This window comes from Rhodnius prolixus, unplaced genomic scaffold, assembly GCF_049639745.1.
Source record: "Rhodnius prolixus isolate KJV_2025 unplaced genomic scaffold, Rpr scaffold_35, whole genome shotgun sequence".
Lineage (NCBI taxonomy): Eukaryota > Metazoa > Arthropoda > Insecta > Hemiptera > Reduviidae > Rhodnius > Rhodnius prolixus.
In genome coordinates, this window is record NW_027411629.1 from 724,914 (window position 1) to 744,064 (window position 19,151).

The window sequence follows — 19,151 nt, forward strand, 5'->3', positions numbered from 1 at the left end:
GTCTGCTGACTCCCTTTTTGGTGAATCCTTATAGAGCTGAGATTGGTGGTGTTAAACCGTGACTTCTGGGTGACCGTCGAAAGAAGCAGGTGCGTATTCGATTATAATATCAGTGATCTGGACTGTTTTATTTAACAAATATGTATATAATAAAATGTAATGTATATGCAATCATGCAGGGGCGTAGGCAAGTTAGGGAGATGTATAACCTACCGAAATGTTAGAAGATTCAATTAAACCCCTAATTTCTCTGAAGCGTCTCAATTCGTCCGAGTATTTGTTTAAAGTTACTCAAATTCCGGGTTAGAATAATATTTGCGTACATTTGATACTAACATAAATTCTTCTTTTTGATATTGTCAAAAATTATTAGGCATTGCTTATTAGAGCAAATAGTGACTGAGAACAAAAAATGGATAACATTATTATAATTCTGTTTATTTCTTCAATAAATAAATTACATATATTTTTAATAAACAAATAGCCCTTGGTCATACTGCAAGGTGGTTAGGAAATGAGCACACCTTTAAGCAACCAGGCTTCTCCATTGCAAACCAGCTTGATGGAAAGAAGAAAATGAAAACTTAGTGGTAGGATATTTAATGGTGAAGCGTCAAATAATTCACGCAGAATATTCTACACTCTAAACAGAAGAGAGCAATTGGTTAAACCTGTGAAGAAATCAGCTACTACATCGTGCAAGCTTCTCATAAGTATGAGAACGATTAATCTAACATTTGTAATATTACCCGCCAAAACATAACACTAAGGCACGCATTTCCTTCCGCTTTAGTCCCGGATTATCATCTTTCCCGGTCCTTCAAACATTTTATCAAACTGAAATTGAAAAAATTATATCTTATGGGCGCTTGATGAATCTCATGGCATATCGGAAGATATGTTTACAAGAGGAAAGATGAATAGTTGGCAGAAAAGTGGTGAAAATATGTTTTAGATTGAAAATAAATTGGGTTATACTTATTCGTTACATAAATTTCAAAAAAATAAATAAATAAAAATAAACTGTTCATTCATACACATAATTCTCCTAGAAATAAATTTCTAGCTACGCCCCTACTGATTTATATTATGTATTTGATCAGATGGAACTGAGCGTGATTAGTTCCAGCAAATTGGCAGTCGACTTGTTGAGGCAATAGTTCCGAGTTGAATATAGTCTGGGACAGGCTACATATACGTACATTAGAGCACACGAGGCTCACATGTCCTACCCAACTCTGTCGGTTAGCATTTTGCAAATATATTTTGGTTTAGAATATTCCAAAGTGGGATTAGAATAAGACAAGGACACAGCTGAGCTTTGCTCTGCGCAAACACTAGCGGGAAAAACTAACACTATGAACTCTCCGCGCATCTTACACTTTCACTCTTACAGATTTGCTTTCAGACCAATTGTTTAACATTTATTTGTAGGATCAGTCTAAAGATTTTTATTTTTATTTTTTTTTAATATTCTAAAAAGTTTATTTTTAGGCTTGCTTACTCACGTGCGGAGCGAACTGGCATGCACCGAGTATTATTGTACCCACCATTCTCAAGGAAAGTACTACCTACCGTCAAATAGGTTGAAGGCCTCCAAACACATTTCATTTTTTAGTATTTGATTCATTAAATCCTAACTACGGTATATACCTAAGTTTGCAGTAATTATAACTACACTGGTAGTAAGGTTATGGGCTCACGGACACCCTAGACAAAGCAAATAACTTACAAATTATAAAGCAATAATTAATCAAAATTTTGATCTTAGACAATGTTAAAAAGGTTTTATATAAAACACAATTCCATTATACCGATTAGTTCTTTTTATTTAGCTGTCGGCTTTGTTCGTGAGGTCTGTATTAATTTTTTATCTTTAAGTATAACGCTATTGTTGGCTGCTCATAAATTTCGGAAAGAAGTAAGCTCAAAGTTTGGCTGCATTAAAGTTTGCCACACCGTACAGTTCAGATCACAGTAAACTGCACAATCACACATGTGCTTTCGTGCTTTCTACTTTAGCTTATTATGTCAGTTTATTTTGTATTCAATTTCTTAAGTTCTTGGATCAGTAAAAGTTTCGGCACAGTTGTATGTCTCCTTCGATATCTGACGGACTGAGATTTAATCCGAGACAGGAAGGAGTAGATACAATTCTCAGGCGATTGCGGAATTCCTCTTTTGAGGCTCGTTTCTAGTCTGTATCTTTTGTTAACTGAATTGGGGCCGATGTTGGAAGGGGGCTTCTCGGGCGGTTGTCAGGCATGTTCTGGGCGATCCCAAGAGGCTGGCACGGCAGGTATTCCAGGAGATACACTGCTGTCTACGGACTTAAGACTTTTTGAGCAGGAGAAGTAGTTACTTAGTCCCAGCATATAAATACAAGTCCATCCAACTAGTGAATGTCGGACTAGGCCAATAGAATGTCCAAGGGTGCCGCCGGTTAATGGCCGCAGAGTCTCGAATTGCGATAGGATGAGGAGACGGGGAATTGGTGATCAGTGCAATCGTTTGCAATATAAGACCTTTGCACTTTGAGACTAGAGGAAACCATAACACAAAAACGACTGCTGAACCTGGAATGAAAAGTGGAGGTTTCTTTTGACCTAAAAGATACCAGTAATAAGGCTTTTTTAGGATTGCAGTACTTAGGATACACGAGGAGTCACCTGCCACCGACCACTTTCTAAAATTTTCCAGCAGTGTAGTCGTTTCCAATCACAATCCGGCAAAGTGGAGACAAAACCGAGATAAAGCAGGGACCAGCCTGCTTGGCTCATTCATCATTGAATACCTGAACTGTACAGTCAACATAGTTAGAGTATTGACAATGGGGAAAATAACTCTGCTTATCAGAGAAGAAAGACTGTTAAAATAAATTTTTCGATTAAGTATATAAACTGCAAGCCAAATGTGACTGAATATTTCTGTATCTAATTGAAAGTTGATGAAGCTTGTATAGCCATGAGAAAGTAAACGATTGAAAAATGTTTGTGAATGAATAAACTTTGTTAAGGAGAAAGTAGGTTCGTAAATAAGTGACTGATTAAAAAAAAAAACTAGCAGAGCAGTTCTTTGCCAAGGAGGATTTTATGAGGGAACGTCGGGAATTAAAAGATGCAGCAGCTTGTGAGGTCAGTTCAAACTTGTAAAGTAATAGATAGCAGACTAGATATTTAGTAAAATTCTTTTTGGGGTCAAACCATCAAAATTAAATTTTAAACGTTTTCTGTCTTGTCCTGATTATCCTGTGCCGTGGTGCCCCAGAATTGGTCGAATCGGTTATGCGCCTTCTCCATAATGTCTGAACAGTTAGGTGGTTTCTGATCTTGAGTTGGAGCTGCGTCAAATGAGAACGAAGGCTCGTCCAGGCAGGTGGACGTCTCCAGTGTGCTCGCCTCTATTCCTAGTCGTTCAAATACTCTAGTTAAATAACAAACTTAGTGAGAATTTGGTAAAACCACACCTACAATCTCCAAATTTCTAGTGCTGGCATAAAAACTGAGAAAGCTAATGAAAGCTAACCTTACTTTAAAAGAGATCAGTTGAACTTAAATCTCAACGCCTTGACTGTTTCAACTTCTATTATGAGAAACCTCTCTCTTGCTATACCATTGTAGTAGCAGAATGCAAAGAAGGTGTCTCTTAAATTTGGCCACATATTGCTAGAATTAGGTCACAAAATGACTAGAAGAGAGTTCTGTAAGCTACCTTCATTATATTGTTGCCAAATAAAAGTTTATTTTCAATTCAATCAGGTGAAATGATTGAAATTTACTTGCTGGTTTTAACATAAAAAACAGTTTATGACAGCACTAGGTAAAATCGTGTAAAATAAAGTTTAAAGAGCGGCAGAACAGTAAGTGTACCTAGAGGATCAGGCAGCTGAGGCGGCGCGGACTGGGGAGGTGCTGGCGGCGCCACTCTGCTTTCGCTGCGCATCTTGCTTTCGCTCTGGGCGCGACAGTGCACGTCACCTGCAACAAATAACAGCTTGGTGAAGGAAATTCATAAACTCACTATTTTCTCAGTGCCAGGGCCCTAATTCTACTCAACAGCAGACCGAGAAGCTTTACCACCCAATGCAGTAGTTTATTTCGCTGCCTAACCCCTTATCCACAAAAAAAAAAAACACATCTTGAGAGTAAAGATGTTAGATTGGCATCAATTTTCCCGACCATTTTAAGTAATTTATGGCTGAAATCAATTATTAAAACTGTCTGGTAGACAGTTAAAATTTTACTGGGTGGTAATCACTAATCTTAACTAATCCGTAAGGAATAATTTTTTTTTTACAAGACAGAAAAAAAAAGTCCCAACACATCTTTCACATAATAATAATAATAATAAGGAAAGGGATTAGCTATGCGGTTAGCGTACTGGACTCCCACGCGGAGGTCCCGGGTTCGAATCCAGCTGCTGACCCTTAGATTTTCTCTTCCTAGAAGCTTCTTACAGCTCCCTGTCCGGTGATGGACAGTGTTGTCTGTAACGAGAGAACACTGTCCGGAGGCCGGCAGTGCACTGGAAAAAGCTCCGGGCGCTAATAACCTCAGCTGTTGATGCGCAAAAAAAAAAAAATAATAATAATAGTGTTTTATTGCAACCAAAAAAAACATATTGTAAAGTTTTTCTTGTCCTTTTACTAAAAAAAAAACTTTACTTACACAACTAATGGCTGCCACTAGTGCTTCATCAAGGTGCCTCATCAGATACAGAGAGCAGTCGATAGCCTCCTGGATAACCTGGCTTGCGAGCCAGGAGGCACCTTTGAAGGCACAGTACATGCTTCACAAGTTGAGTAAAGTACATTATTTGATAAATTAAGGAATAAGTTTGATCCTTTACACAAAAGATATTGATCACTTAAATATGTGGCAAGAGGTTTCCAATTTTTTTGGTAATTAAACGCAGCTCTCCCAAAATTACCAAATAATTATTAAATCTTCTTGTTTGTAACAGATGTAAAATTAATTTTAAGCCATTTTGTGTATGCTTGAGAACATCTAAAGCTCTTAACATTTGATATTTCTTAGAAAAATCACTCGGAAAACGACTTATTTCCCAATATTAAGAAAAATACTAGGTTTACTGATTGATTGATTTTCAAGTAAATTAGTATCTAGACGTTTATACAGAGTATGAAATCTTGACTAATTAGCGTTGCACATTAAGTTTTGTTTAAATTCTAGATTTACTCGTTCTAAAAAGTTTTCAAATGAATCTAGATTATTACAATTTATATTATAATTAAACATTGACAATCCATATTGATTACATAACTCTTGGCAATCCTTATACCAATATATTTTCTTATTAATTATTTCTTGAGCTACTATTCTTGGGAAACGGTGCTGCGGCATTGCCATAACTTTCTTTATCTAGTTGTAATGCAGTCTCAGGGTATAGTTGAAGAGGGGTAGTGCATTTGTTTCGGAATATACAATGTCATCTTTCACATCATTCTGCTCCCAATACTTGTTTTATTGGCAGTTTCCGTTTTTTAATATTTATACAAAGCTTCAATTTATATGTGAAGGTTTTTATCGAATGTAGGAATGATAAATAAAATATACAGGGTTTGTATTTTAAGTAATGAGAATATTTTTGTCCTGACGCTCCGACCAGTTGGAGTCGGTAGTGGGGCCTTCGACCTTAATAACGCTTCACTCCGCAGTCGCCAGCTGGCTTTGGTTGAGGCAGGATCACGCGTGGCGTAGACGTCTTCAAAAAAGTGTGTGCAAGTTCAAAATGCAACAAAGCATTGAACAGCGTTACGCAATCAAATCTTGCGTTCGCCTTGGAAAATCAGGTGCATCAACGCTGGAAATGATTCAGCAAGCGTACGGCAGGGAAAGCTTATCGCAAGCTCAAGTTTTTAGATGGCACAAAATGTTTAAAGAAGGCCGGGAGAGCGTGGAGGACGAGCCCCGTGCAGGTCGCCCGTCAACATCAAGAACCGCAGAAAACGTACAACGTGTGCGACATTTGCTGAACACGGACCGGAGTTCAAGTGTTCGCATGATCGCAGAACAGCTAGGAATGGATAAAATGGTTGTGCACAAAATCATCAGTGAGGATCTTGGGATGAGAAAGATTTGCGCCAAACTCGTGCCGAAAGTTTTAACGGACGTTCAAAAGCAAAACCGTGAGGCCGTTTCAAAAGATCTTTTGGAACGCATTGAAGAAGACCCTCATTTTTTTGACGTCATTACCGGGGATGAAAGTTGGTTCTTTCAGTACGACCCCGAGACAAAACGTCAGAGCAACGAATGGCACACTCCGCAATCGCCTCGACAGAAGAAAGCTCGCATGTCCAAATCGAGAATGAAAGCAATATTGTCTTCTTTGACAAGAACGGTGTTGTCCACTCGGTATTTGTGCCCGAAGGACAGACAGTCAATGGTGCCTTCTACGTGGAAGTGTTAAAAAGATTGAAGCGACGGATCAACCGAGTGAGACCAGGAATTTCCGCCAATTGGAAGCTCCACCACATCAATGCGCCATCTCACACCTGCTTCGTGGTTACCGATCACTTGACAAAAAATGGCATCGTAACAATTCCACAGCCTCCCTACAGCCCCGACCTTGCCCCAGCAGACTTTTTCCTCTTCCCCAAAGTGAAAACCGCCCTCAAAGGGCGCCACCACGGGACCCTGGATGATGTCAAAAGGGCTCGCACGCATGCTCTGAAGGATGTTTCGGTTGGTGACTTTCAGGGAGCGTACGAAGCGTGGAAACGTCGCCTGCAGAAGTGTGTTCATGCTCAAGGAGCATATTTTGAAGACTACTAAAGTTTTGTAGCGATATCTCTAATAAATTATTTTTTGTGGACTTATTCTCATTACTTAAAATACAGACCCTGTATGGGTACCATTAGATTTAGCACCGCACCGCTATTTATATAAGATAAAAATACGCTCCATTGTAACTTGTAACACTAGAAAATTACAGATAAACTTGCTTGTATTCGTCCTCACACATTTTTTTAAATCACTAATCACAATTCAACGGTCTTAACAATAAAATGAATGTAAGACGTTGAAAAATATTCTGTCGTCTTGTCTGATGTGGATCGTACAAGAATATAGTTTTGTCTCAAAAAAAGGAATAACTTTTGTTTTGTTACATTCAATTTATATAATTTATGCCGCGATTGTTACCCCCTTGCAAATTCACGAGTTTCACAAGTAGCGTCAAAGTTTAAAGTTTTGCCCCTGTAGACGTTCAGCCATAGAGAGCTTTTGCATCATAAAGGCTGTAGAGTTCACAGCTGCCGGCTTTGCTGACTGACTACTTTTCATCAATTATAAATATTTCCCCCCAAAACCGGTCTTTGAATTTTTTGTCACTGTTTGACTAAGCGCCCGAGTAGAGGATCTGATCTTGGTCTCAAATTCCTTCAGTTTTCTGAAAGAAATAGCATTGATTAGAATCTCCTACTGCAGTAAAGAAAGGTCGCTTGACTGAATCCTATTTCATAGCTTAAGCTATAATGAAGTTAGTGTTAGCCCAATTGACTGGCTAAAGCTTGGAATTTGCAGCATGCAACTTAAATATTTAGAAGGCAGCTATATAGCTGTATCAGAGCTAGTTTGAATGACTATATGAAGAAGGTATGTTGGCTAAGAGAACTAACCCTGGACGACGTTTTGGGTGACGGTAAATGTCTTGCCAGTGTCGAGCGGTACTGTCCAGTTAACCGGCTCCGGAGACCTCATCAAAATCTGCTCGGGACTCTTGACTCTCGTCGGCTCGGGCGGTGACTTGACCACCGGCTCCATGCGCTCAGATTCGCTAGCCTCAGGTTCCGTATCCTCGCTCTTCTCCCCTACACAAACAAAATAGCAGCTCATCCACAGTTCGGTCTGGCACAACTTTCATGCTTTTTGAGGGTTTAAAATCGTTTAAACCATCAAATATTTTTACAAATCAATTTCTAAACATACCACTTTCTCTATCTGCAACTTCTCAAAGTTCTAATTTACACTTGCCCTTCAAAGTTGCAATTCTTATTCAATTTTCATTTGGTTCAATATTCCCTCAAAACAAAGCGATATAGTACCGAAGCAAAGCGGTGCTTTAGAGGCCAGCATGATGTGCTAGCTCTCCCAGCGCAGTTAGCGTATACAATTCAAAGAAACCCTATCGGTGTTTCTGTCGTCAGTGCAAGATGGGTGGGCAAAATGTTGACGAGAATTTCCCTCGTCTAGAGATCAAAGGCAAACTGGTTCCCGAGGAAGGGTGGGAACAGAAATCCCCTACAAGAGGCAGGCGAACAAATTAGCAAGCCCTATAGTGAGGCCAACCTAGTTTGTGCAAGAGCGTGAACGCCACAGCATCGGTGTGCAAGGCGTGAACGGATAACTGTTCGGCTCTTCAGATGCCTTCAAATACTCAGCAGAGACTCTCTTCTGATGCAGAGTCGGATCAAATAGACAGGACCGTGGGGTCCGATGTCGCAGTTTTACTGGCCATTCCCCGACGCGTTCTAAAGTAGTTTTATTCCTCACTGAATTTGAACTGAATAATGAAGGCGGACAATTTGTTCTTTCTATTTACACTTTTAGAAATGTTTTTCAAGAAAATGATAAAACAGAAATACATTACAAAGAGGAAAAAAGTAGAGAATTAGACAAAAAAAAATCCTACAGCCTGTACTTACGGTTGGAGAGTGCGGTCATTGTAGATTGGTTAGGTATAAGGCCCGTGAGGTGGCTCGAGTCGTTAGGTGGCGCCACTTTGACACAACCTGTCTGAGGTTTGGTTCGGGGAGGCGCGGTATCGAGGGTGGCTAGAGCAAAAACACACAATACACTATAACCACTGCTGACACTATGTTGCTTAAGTACATTTAAATGACAAAGGACGGTTACTGCATAATTGTTCTGTGGGGCAGAACAGGACAGGACAGGACAGGCTCTGCATAAAGCCCTTTCCTTCCCTTTCAGCTGCCAACACCACATACTGCGACATCTCAAATTATTATAATTTTTTTTTAATTGAGTTTTCCTGAGGGTATGAAGAAGTGGTTTGTAGAAATTGGTCTGTTTTTTTTTTGTTTTTTTAAATAACTACAGATTTGCAGATTTGGATGACTATTAAGCTGTATTCCTTCAAGCCAGTATAAAAGTTTTAGTTTATTCTATTAAACAAAATAAAAAAAAAAAGGCAGCAATGGTAGAATTCAAATTAAAATAGAACATACATAATCAACCGTATCTCGAACAGCAAAACTGTCTCTGTTAGAAGTATTGCCTTGCTCCACTATAAAAAGTAAAGTATTGCCTATTTTTTTTCAGACGGGCTTTACCAACTACAATTTAGGTGTCGTAGACGGAGATGACTAGCAAACGTACTGTATTGTAAATTCATTTTATTAACCATTTACCGTTAAATAAAATCCAAGGCCAAGATCGGTAATCGAACCCAGTACTACACAACACATATTAGCTTTGCGGGCCTCGCCTCTAACCACTCGGCTACCGGGGCATCTTTTCCTACATTAATAAAACGAATTTTGTCACTAAAATTATTAGATTTAATGATTGCTTTTTCTTACCCAGGAAGTTCAAATCTAATATTTTGCTTAGATGTCAATAATAATAATTGTCTTTATTTAAACATTCATACAAATCAAAAAATACATTATTTATTTAATCAGACATATCTCATTGGCCCATGACCGTCTGAGGTGCTTAGATGTCAATAAAGACGCCACGATAAGGTTTTGGTCAAGATAGTTTTGGTCAATCGGAATTTACTGAATCAATTGATTAGTTTCTATGGATTTTCTCGAAAACCGTTCTAAACATTTGTTTTAAAATTGGTGTCCCAATTTAAAAATTTTCAGGCCTATAACTATTGTTTGAAACATTTTAATGAAAGCTCTATTAAGAGCACTTTAGAGAAAGGCAGGTGCTTCCACATTGGAAGATTCCTTGAACATTAAACCCGCTTGTTATAAAGGGGAAATTTAGTTCAGTGACATCTAATGAGGTAGCAAAGCGGTTCAAGGTAACTTCAAATATTGTCCCCATTACTCATAATGAGATTTTTCACGTAAAATTAATGTTTCCTAATTACTTATAATGAAGAAGCAAGTTGGTTCAGTAAAAGAAAGGTATTATTCCTAGCTACTCATTAAGAGGCCAGAATTAGGATTCTAAAAAAGTTCCATGTTACAGAAAATCATTTCAATAATTTGAAATTATGATAATGTGTTCACTCTAATTAGGTTTAATTGATTTGAACAAAAATAAATTTGTTGAAAAAAGAGTTTATTTGGTAATAAAAGGTAATTTGAAGCCTCAAGTAGGGGTGTTCTTAATATTCTAACAGCATTTGGTTTACCACAGTAGAATAATCACCATAATTTTTGGCATAATTAGAAAAAGAGTCAACATGAAGTGGGAGCTTCGATTGTGACCATCTTATGTTCAACCGTAGTAAGCTATTTTCTACTATATGAAGCGGAAGCTCAACTTGGGTCGTTCTGGTGTACAAGTGTTGAACATGGTGTATCTTTAGCGCATTTAATTATACTCATTTTGAACTTAATAGCATATAAAAGCCTTAGGGCGGATTCTTGAGAGGGTTGTCCTGGTTTTCTGCTTAAACTTGCTTTAACCTAATAATCTTCTCATTTGGATCATTCTCCTAGTATTGTGGAGCCTCGAATGGGGGTCGACTTGGTGTTCTATCAGAACTTATTTCAAGCATAAGCAGTTTCAAATCACAATCATACTGGAGTAACTTACAAAGGAGAGAACTTGGGGTGGAACCTCGACTGGGCTATACAGAACGCTGCAAGAAGTAGGTAGAACAATCTCAGCATTGTGTAGAATAATCTCAGAACTGTGCTAAAAGTGTGTTTCGTTTTTTGTAATGAATGATTCTCTCCTGTTGTTTTATTTCGTTAAAAATTCTGCGAAATATGTCCAGTATACACAGCTGGGCAGTCGTTGCAGTTAATATATAATGAATGTTAAGTTGGTTTGTTTACTGTGAAGGTCCTGCCCCTGCTTCTCACATCTTTTTTAAGGTTTTACGCATTCGTTCTTAGTATAGTAACTTAAACCAAACATGTTAATACATCACCAAAACGTAATCAAGAAGGCAGCTGACTGTAACAACAATTGAGAATAATCTCTTCACTAAGCACACCTGCATATCATATCAGAGTTATTGATGAGTCACAACCCCTGATTTCCACAAATTACAAAAGCACACACATTCGTGTCGAAACGTTTGACAATTAGATAAAAAACATACACACAAAAAAGCAGAGTTCAGGACTTTTGTTAGAAGTTTAAGAATTCCAGTCAGAGTAAGTGGTGTATGTGTACCAAAGTAGGGCCCGGCCATTCAGTCGGCTCTGACTCATACACTCGAAGGCCAATGTGAACTCTATTTCGACATACACTCACACAAGCCGCCCACACTGCACAAACATCAAACATGTAAACCAAGGGTTATGTTTAGGAGATATAGAGGTTATATCTATGGAGTCACTTACTTGGGCGCGCTCGCTTCTCTCCAGACTTGGCCTGCACCATTCTAGCAGCTCGCTTAGGGGACCTATTCTCTTGAGCGCCGGTATTGGGCCCCGCCGATTGCGAGCGACCTGCACAGACAAAAATCTTTGTCTTCCTTCAACAAAAACATACTCATCCTGAGCGGTTAGAACATCATGGGCAACTGACCTATATGATGAGTTTTCTGCGGACTTTTGTTAATTTCAATAACTGCATCCTTCCTGCGTGGAATGACCGGCTCTAGCTTCTCCCTGGTTGGCGAGTGCAATATGCCTTCTTCGCCTGCAACATGCACTTGCTTCACACCTGGCAGGTGTACATGCATGAACTAACGCTAACATTGTCGTAAACTTTTAGAGAGTAACAAAAATCTGTGTTTTTCTCCTCTAGACAATGCTATAGCGTACTTTGTACGTTTGCTAATACTTCTATTTAATTCCATTTATGCAAATATCCGATAATAATAAATTCTGTGCAGTTTAAAAGATGGCCGAGTTGAATCTAGAAGCTTCGAAGCTTTTCCCGTTAAAATCATTTTTAACTTGAAGTACAAAGGCCCCAATTCTACATGGGCTACGCTGGTCTAGTTCAAAAACTTAAAAAAGCATGATATGAGCATGGGAAATAAGTTGCACTCTATTACCCGATCAAGGTTAAAGAAATTTAATTTAAAGAAAAATGGAAATAAGTAAAGGGAATTTATTGAACTGAAAAAAAAAAATTTATTGTATTTGAAATAATGCAATAGGGCTCAATGTTAGAGGCTAAAAGATTTGTATTAGAGAGAGGGAGAAAGAAAGTAACAATTTTATTTATTTTGAAGCCATAAAGATGTTAATGGCCAGCAGATGAATCCAGAGGGTCAACTTTAATCTTAAAACGGAGTAACCTGACCGGTGGAAGAGATGAGAGCGACAGCATTGTCCGAAAGAAGCTCTAGTGAGAGACATCTCCGCGTCTATGTGCCGGATTTTTTAAATTAACTAAGAAAATTAGCAAATCGTGTTCTGAACATCCCTACCAGTCGTACCTGTTTGAAGTAGAATCCAAATAGGGTATAGAGAGACATTGTCATTAAAGTAAAGTGTAAAAAGAGGGATGCTTTATCACTTGTTAAGAGACTCCTTAACAAAAACTTACAGTTTAAAATGTTAAGTATAAGGGTTGATTAAACGCCAAAAGGTACACAAATCAGCAGTACCCAACATTTCATGAATACTTCATTGATATTATTTAAGTAATTTTACTGCATTAATTTTCATTAATATTTTTTAGAATTTATTAGATGTCACAGACCCTTATGCTGGCCACTTTCATCTACAAATATTTGTTCAACTAGCACACCATTTAACTTAAATTAATTGACTGTAATATCTATTTAGCTATAATAATCAAACTATTAATTACAGGTTAAAAAGAAAACGTTATAAAAAATGAAATAAAAAAAATATGAGGCTAAAAAATTCATAAACTTTTTTAAAAAATGCTTACACCAACATAAATCAATGATTTTATTTTATTTATTTATTTTTAAATAAAAATCGTCGGTTTAAGTTCATTCTTCGATTAAAGTAATTGTTATTTTATGTAGCAGTCAAACGTTTATAATAATAGATAATAATTAATCTGGCTTTATCGCAAATAATAAAGTTTTCTTCAATTACATTCTCAATGTAGGTGTTCTTCCCACAATGTTGTATATATGTAATATAAAATAAATAAGATATACACATTTTTTAGGACAGCTAATTATTCCAGTATTTTACTATAAGTAAAATTAGGGGGACTAAATTAAATTATTGAGAAATGAATAATTATTGTTGAATACTCTACTTGTTATTAACTGTGTGTTATTTGTGCTCACGAATATTTCGGTAAGACGAATTCAAGACTGAAACATTGTTTTATATCCTCCGTGATTCAAATTTAAACAATAGTCGACTCTAACTTTGTCTTTTTCCACTTTAACATGCATGCATATATGACTACTCAGAAAAAAGGGCATATTAAAGATAAATCAGAAGAATAATTTGGAATAGAGTTAAAATAAAGTACCTATTTAATAACGAAGATATAATATACATTTTATCATAATTATAACAAAAAAATATTATGAATGAACTGGCCAGCATAAGGGTCTGTGACATCTAATAAATTCTAAGAAATATTAATGAAAATTAATGCAGTAAAATTACTTAAATAATATCAATGAAGTATTCATGAAATGTTGGGTACTTAAATAATATCATTGAAGTATTAATGAAATGTTGGGTACTGCTGATTTGTGTACCTGTTGGCGTTTAATCAACCCTTATACTTAACATTTTAAAATGTAAGTTTTTGTTAAGGAGATTTTTGTACCTTTTGGATAGATTTTCATTTTTGTCTATTTTCCAAAGTTACATATCTGCTTTACAGATTTTTTTACAATTTAGAATAAGAAATTCTATTATTATAACCTGATAAGGTGTTAAGTCGGAACCGTAACTACCATTGGAGAGATCTTTTTAAAGAATGATTATAGTTGCGGTCCCCAAACCATCCTCAATAACAAATTTTTTTTAGAAAGCGTTTTGAATAAAATAGGAAGGTATTTGTATGTAAATAGCAAAATTAAACTGCGATTTCAGTACTTCCTTTTAAGAGGAGCAAGAAAAATATACTGCGATTACAGTAATTCTCCCTAAAAGGCAAAGAGGCAAAGATTTTGACAATTTTTTTCTCTTTTTCTGTAAATGATAAAATTCCCAAATTTTCTCTACAATATAGGACAAATCCTCCTTTATAACAGTAATTTTTTTGCAACAACCTAGATCTAATAGATTTCGAGAAATACGTTGCTGAAAATGAGCAAAAACGGCTTTTTCAAAAAATGTTGATGTTCTTGTTCTTACCTTTTTTGTAAACTGCGTAGCGCCTAAACGCGTGAACCGATTTTCATGAATGAGGTGTCATTCGATTCGGAATTTCATAAGGGTCTGTGTCATCTAATAAATTCTTAAAAAATATTAATGAAAACTAATGCAGTAAAATTCCTTAAATAATATCAATAAAGTATTAATGAAATGATGGGTAATTGCTGATTTGTGTACCTTTTGGCGTTTAATCAACCCTTATACTTAACTTTTTAAACTGTAAGTTTTTGTTAAGGATAATTTTGGAGGGGGCCTTACATAAAGGGGGCTAACTCCTTTCCCATTGCATATACAGCGTCGAGACCCCCAAAAGGCACATCTACATAAAATTCCGAATCGAATGACACCTCATTCATGAAAATCGGTTCCAGCGTTTAGGCGCTGCGTGGTTTACAAAAAAGGTAACAACAAGAAGAAGAGGGAAGGGATTAGCTATGAGGTTAGCATACTGGACTCCCACGCGGAGGTCCCGGGTTCGAATCCAGCAGCTTACCCTTAGATTTTCTCTTCCTAGGAGCTTCTTACAGCTCACTGTCCGGTGATGGACAGTGTTGTCTGTAACGAGAGAACACTGTCCGGAGGCCGGCAGTGCACTGGAAAAAGCTCCGGGCGCTAATGAACTCAGCTGTTGATGCGCCAAAAAAAAAAAAAAAAAAAAAACAAGAAGAAGAAGAAGAACAACAACAAGAACAAGAACATTTTCTGAAAATGCCGTTTTTGCTCATTTTCAGCAACGTATTTCTCGAAATCTATTAGATCTAGGTTGTTGCAAAAAAATTACTGTTATAAAGGAGGATTTGTCCTATATTGTAGAGAAAATTTGGGAATTTTATCATTTACAGAAAAAGAGAAAAAAATTGTCAAAGTTGGGTGTTTTTTAACGTTACGCTTTTTCGTGCACTTTTTGACGATCAACCCTTATACAACTGTCCTACCGGACAGTTTTAATTCTTTTCTTTCGTAGTTTTGGATCTTATGTATGTATACGCATATAAGAATGCCATTTTTTATTTTATTTTATTTTTTATTTATATATAAAGAAAGGAGGATGTAGTGATAGGGCAACACTGTATGTAGGGAGGTTAATAAGGGGTTGGGTGTGATGATGTATGCTGGTGAAATATATGTGGTGGCTTCTCTTATATTTTGGCTTCTCATTAACATAACAACTTTCAACAATTTTCGGAGGAAAATTACAATTGCAAAATTTCTCCCAATCCTGACAGGAAAGAATATCTGGACTAAAAGATTTTACCCTAAACTTGGCTATTGCAGACCAAAACTCTGCAGCATTGTTAACATTTCTTAAATTAACTTTTATCAAAATATTTTCTCTTATTGGACATTATTGTATTTTTATAAGCTTTTTTTAATTTATGTTACTCGGCTAAAGAAATATTAAACAAGCTTGCCTTGAAAATCTTTAATTGGGCTTTAACTTATTTAAGGTTTAATTATCTCTATTAAAAAATGCAATGGAAAATTAGAAATAATATTTTTATAAGAACTGAGTTTTAACGAAGGACAAACTACATAAATTATGGTCAGCGAATTAAGAATTATTTATTATGTCAAATTTACAAATAAATGTACATAGCTTAAATTGAACTAAATCAGTTTGACAACGCTACAACCTCGTTGATTGATTTTCGTAAAACTGTCAAAGTCTGATCTCCTGGTGTTCTACCATTGAACACAAAGAAACCGGATTCACTCATTAAATCCAACAAGAGTTTGTCTCTGTTATTTACAAATAGGACTTGTTAATTTCTGCTATTTGACAAAAAAGTATTTTCGAAAATATCCTCAAAATCATTAAGTAATCCTATCCGCGAGTTAAAATCACTCCCTATTATCATATTAGCTTCTGAGTAAAGTTGTGACAAATAATATGTGTTCATAAAAATAATTATTTTTATATTTGATCATCTAGAAAAGGTGGCCAATAAAAAAAACACCCAAGACAATTTCAGAATCCCCGAAAATAAAATGTAAACACAAAAAAATGCCTGTACAGATTTCCATTTTAATTTCTGATTTTTTTTTTTTATCTTCAAACCGCCAGATACCCTACCCTTGAAGTTTAGATGCTATAGAGAAAAAAATAATCATAATTACTCAAAAACGAAGGAAGAAAAAAATCATCATAATGAAGCCATGAATGAAGTCTCACAGATACAAAATATATGAAGCTCTAAAATTTTATCAAGCTATTTTTATTTTGCTAGTTAATAAATTAAGTAAACAGTTAAGACCAGGAATATTCCAAAATCCTATCTTTAACTAATTATAAACCTCTTAATTCTGACAAGCAGAAACATTTTTTAAAATACCTGTTGAAGTAGAATGACTTAAAAAAAACCTTCGGTTTCTTGAACAAAAAATCCTGCCTAGTTGAAGAATGTGCCTGTTAACTTAACTGTATCTAACTGTAACTATAGCAATATCATCTTAATCTTTTCCCATGAAAAGACATTAGAGGTACCGCCGCTCAGCGGTGGTAAATCTTCATCTGAACTGATTAATTTCGGTGCGCCCTCGACATTTTTCTTAATGAAGACAGAGCCGTCACGATGCCAAACCGAAAATAATAAGTCTCACTTTTTTAGTTCCCTTGCTTGAAAAAATAACTTGTAGACAAACGGCGAAAGTAAATCGTTAACATATATCTGTTGATTATTAGCAGAATAATTTATCTTTATTTAATTTGGCGTTTCTCACAAATATTTACCATGTTTAATAAAGTTATTAAATAAAAGATTAGTAAACAACTAATTCGAAGTTTAGTTCGCTTGGTGGTTAGTTTGTTAAAGAATATTAACAAAATATTGCATATTTACGTTTATTTCTCTGCCCTGCCGCCTGAACGAGATTCATTCGCCAACCCCAAGAACGAGTTGTGGAACCTTATTTTACGGGTGAAACCTTATTTTCCGTAGATGATCAATCACATTAACTACGTTCATTTTTAGCCGAAGTGGAAGATAGACAAATGTCGAGAGGAATAACAAAAGAAAAAGACCTTTAAGATTACACACTGCATAACTGCAGTAAAAAAGTAAAAGTAAAGTAATCGCCTATTTTTTCAGGCGGGGCTTAACGTCCAACTACCAATTAGGTGTCGTGGACGGAGGCGACTAGCAAACATACTTTACTGTAAATTTCTTTTATTAACCATTAAATAAAATCCAAAGCCTAAGACCGGGAATCGAACCCAGTACTACAATACATACGAGAAAAAAATCCCTCCGGCCATGAGAGCCTCAGTACACTTACTTTCTGGACATGCCTTCGTATTAGCTTCGCAGGTCTATAACTGCAGTAAATGTATAAGACAAACTTAAGATAATTTTATCTAATAAGCCTTAACAGTGTTAATATATTCACAACACTAAAAGGTAAGGGTAGTTCAAAACCAGGGTAGAGGGGCAAATTTCAGATAATTTATTTAGAAAGAATTGTTCATAGCAGAATATATGAACTGAGTACCTCTTGTTTCAGAAATTATATGCACAATATTTACTGAACGTATACTTGATCAAAACTTGAGTGATTTTTACTTACTGGCTTGAGAAGGGCTTAGAACTATTGGTTATATGAAAGATGGCCTATATTTTCGTTGAAAGCTTAGCAGGTGAGTTTACGAAGCATTTTTGAATTGTAAGGAGAAAAACGCACAGACTTCTGTTTATTAAACACATCAATGAGAGAAGTATGCCGGACATGCAGTTAGCTGTAAGAATTCTGTATTTGCTGCAGTAATATGCGGCAGTAGAATAGTATTTAACTTATAACTATAACATTAGAGAGCACCTGGTCTAGTGTTAATCGTGTTATGAAAAGAATACAGAGACTTGAGCCTAGACTTGCTGAGGATGACTCTACAACATTGTCTCAACAGTGTACACGCTAGCGAATACACTATATATTTCTATAAAGCTTACCAACTCCCGTAGTGCGTTCCAAGTGGTGTCTTACGAAGTTGTCCATACGAGATCTTGGCGGGGGCTCTTTCTTGAATTCTTCAACTTTTTCGATCTGAAAAGTTCAGTTTTTAATAAGCAAGTAAATGAATTCACTTGTAACAAGAAGCTACGCTTGTTCTCACTGCAAGTTTGCAACCATGCCATTTTTTCATCTTTCCCTCGGATATAAGTGTCGAAAAGGACCTCCTTTTCTGGCAATAATTTCTCTAATTTTAATTAGACTCTCCGTCTCTAACTAATCTCAATCCGCCTCAATTCATCTTCCTAATCCTACAACCGATGCAACCTTTTAGTAGAAAATCTAAGGGCCAGCAGCTGGATTCGAAACCGGGATCTCCGCGTTGGAATCCAGTATTCGCTAAATTATTATTATTTTTTTTTTGTAGCCGATGAATTAAATCTTAATTTTAAGATTTCCAAATCACATTATTTCGTTAAATCATTTGCTAAGTCAGCAAGTGAAGTGCGAAACGGAAACATAAATAAAGTCGAAATCTCTAAACCGAACTAATTACATATGATATAGATGAAAGCTCGAAACCGATGAGGGATACAATATATCGTACATGCTTGCTACGACGGACAAAACAACATATTTTAGAAATGTTTTCTTAGGATTTGTCTTTGGTCTAATTGTGTGTCTGCTCAAAAACAACAACCGTACGAGATACTGTTCATTACAGAGTAGAATTACACATCATTTATTTCTACCT

The 19,151-nt window shown here is 36.2% G+C and overlaps 1 protein-coding gene across 29 annotated transcripts in view; it reads right to left on the reverse strand.

Moving 5' to 3' along the window:
- Window positions 1-1,152: 1,152 nt before the first annotated feature.
- LOC141459968 (uncharacterized) overlaps window positions 1,153-19,151 on the reverse strand; it is a 91,929-nt gene continuing 73,930 nt past the window's right edge. For 7 of the 29 annotated variants that reach the window (XM_074139562.1, XM_074139559.1, XM_074139557.1 and 4 more), the window contains 7 exons: window positions 18,397-18,490; window positions 11,706-11,843; window positions 11,519-11,626; window positions 8,666-8,794; window positions 7,640-7,831; window positions 3,870-3,977; window positions 1,153-3,406 (listed from right to left, as the gene is read on the reverse strand). In XM_074139562.1, the coding sequence (XP_073995663.1) occupies window positions 3,219-3,406; window positions 3,870-3,977; window positions 7,640-7,831; window positions 8,666-8,794; window positions 11,519-11,626; window positions 11,706-11,843; window positions 18,397-18,490 (957 nt within the window). In that variant the 3' untranslated portion in view covers window positions 1,153-3,218. Of the gene's footprint in view, window positions 3,424-3,869; window positions 3,978-7,639; window positions 7,832-8,665; window positions 8,795-11,518; window positions 11,627-11,705; window positions 11,844-18,396; window positions 18,491-19,151 lie in introns of all 29 variants that reach the window. The other 22 variants (XM_074139560.1, XM_074139558.1, XM_074139584.1 and 19 more) reach the window with 10 other exon arrangements.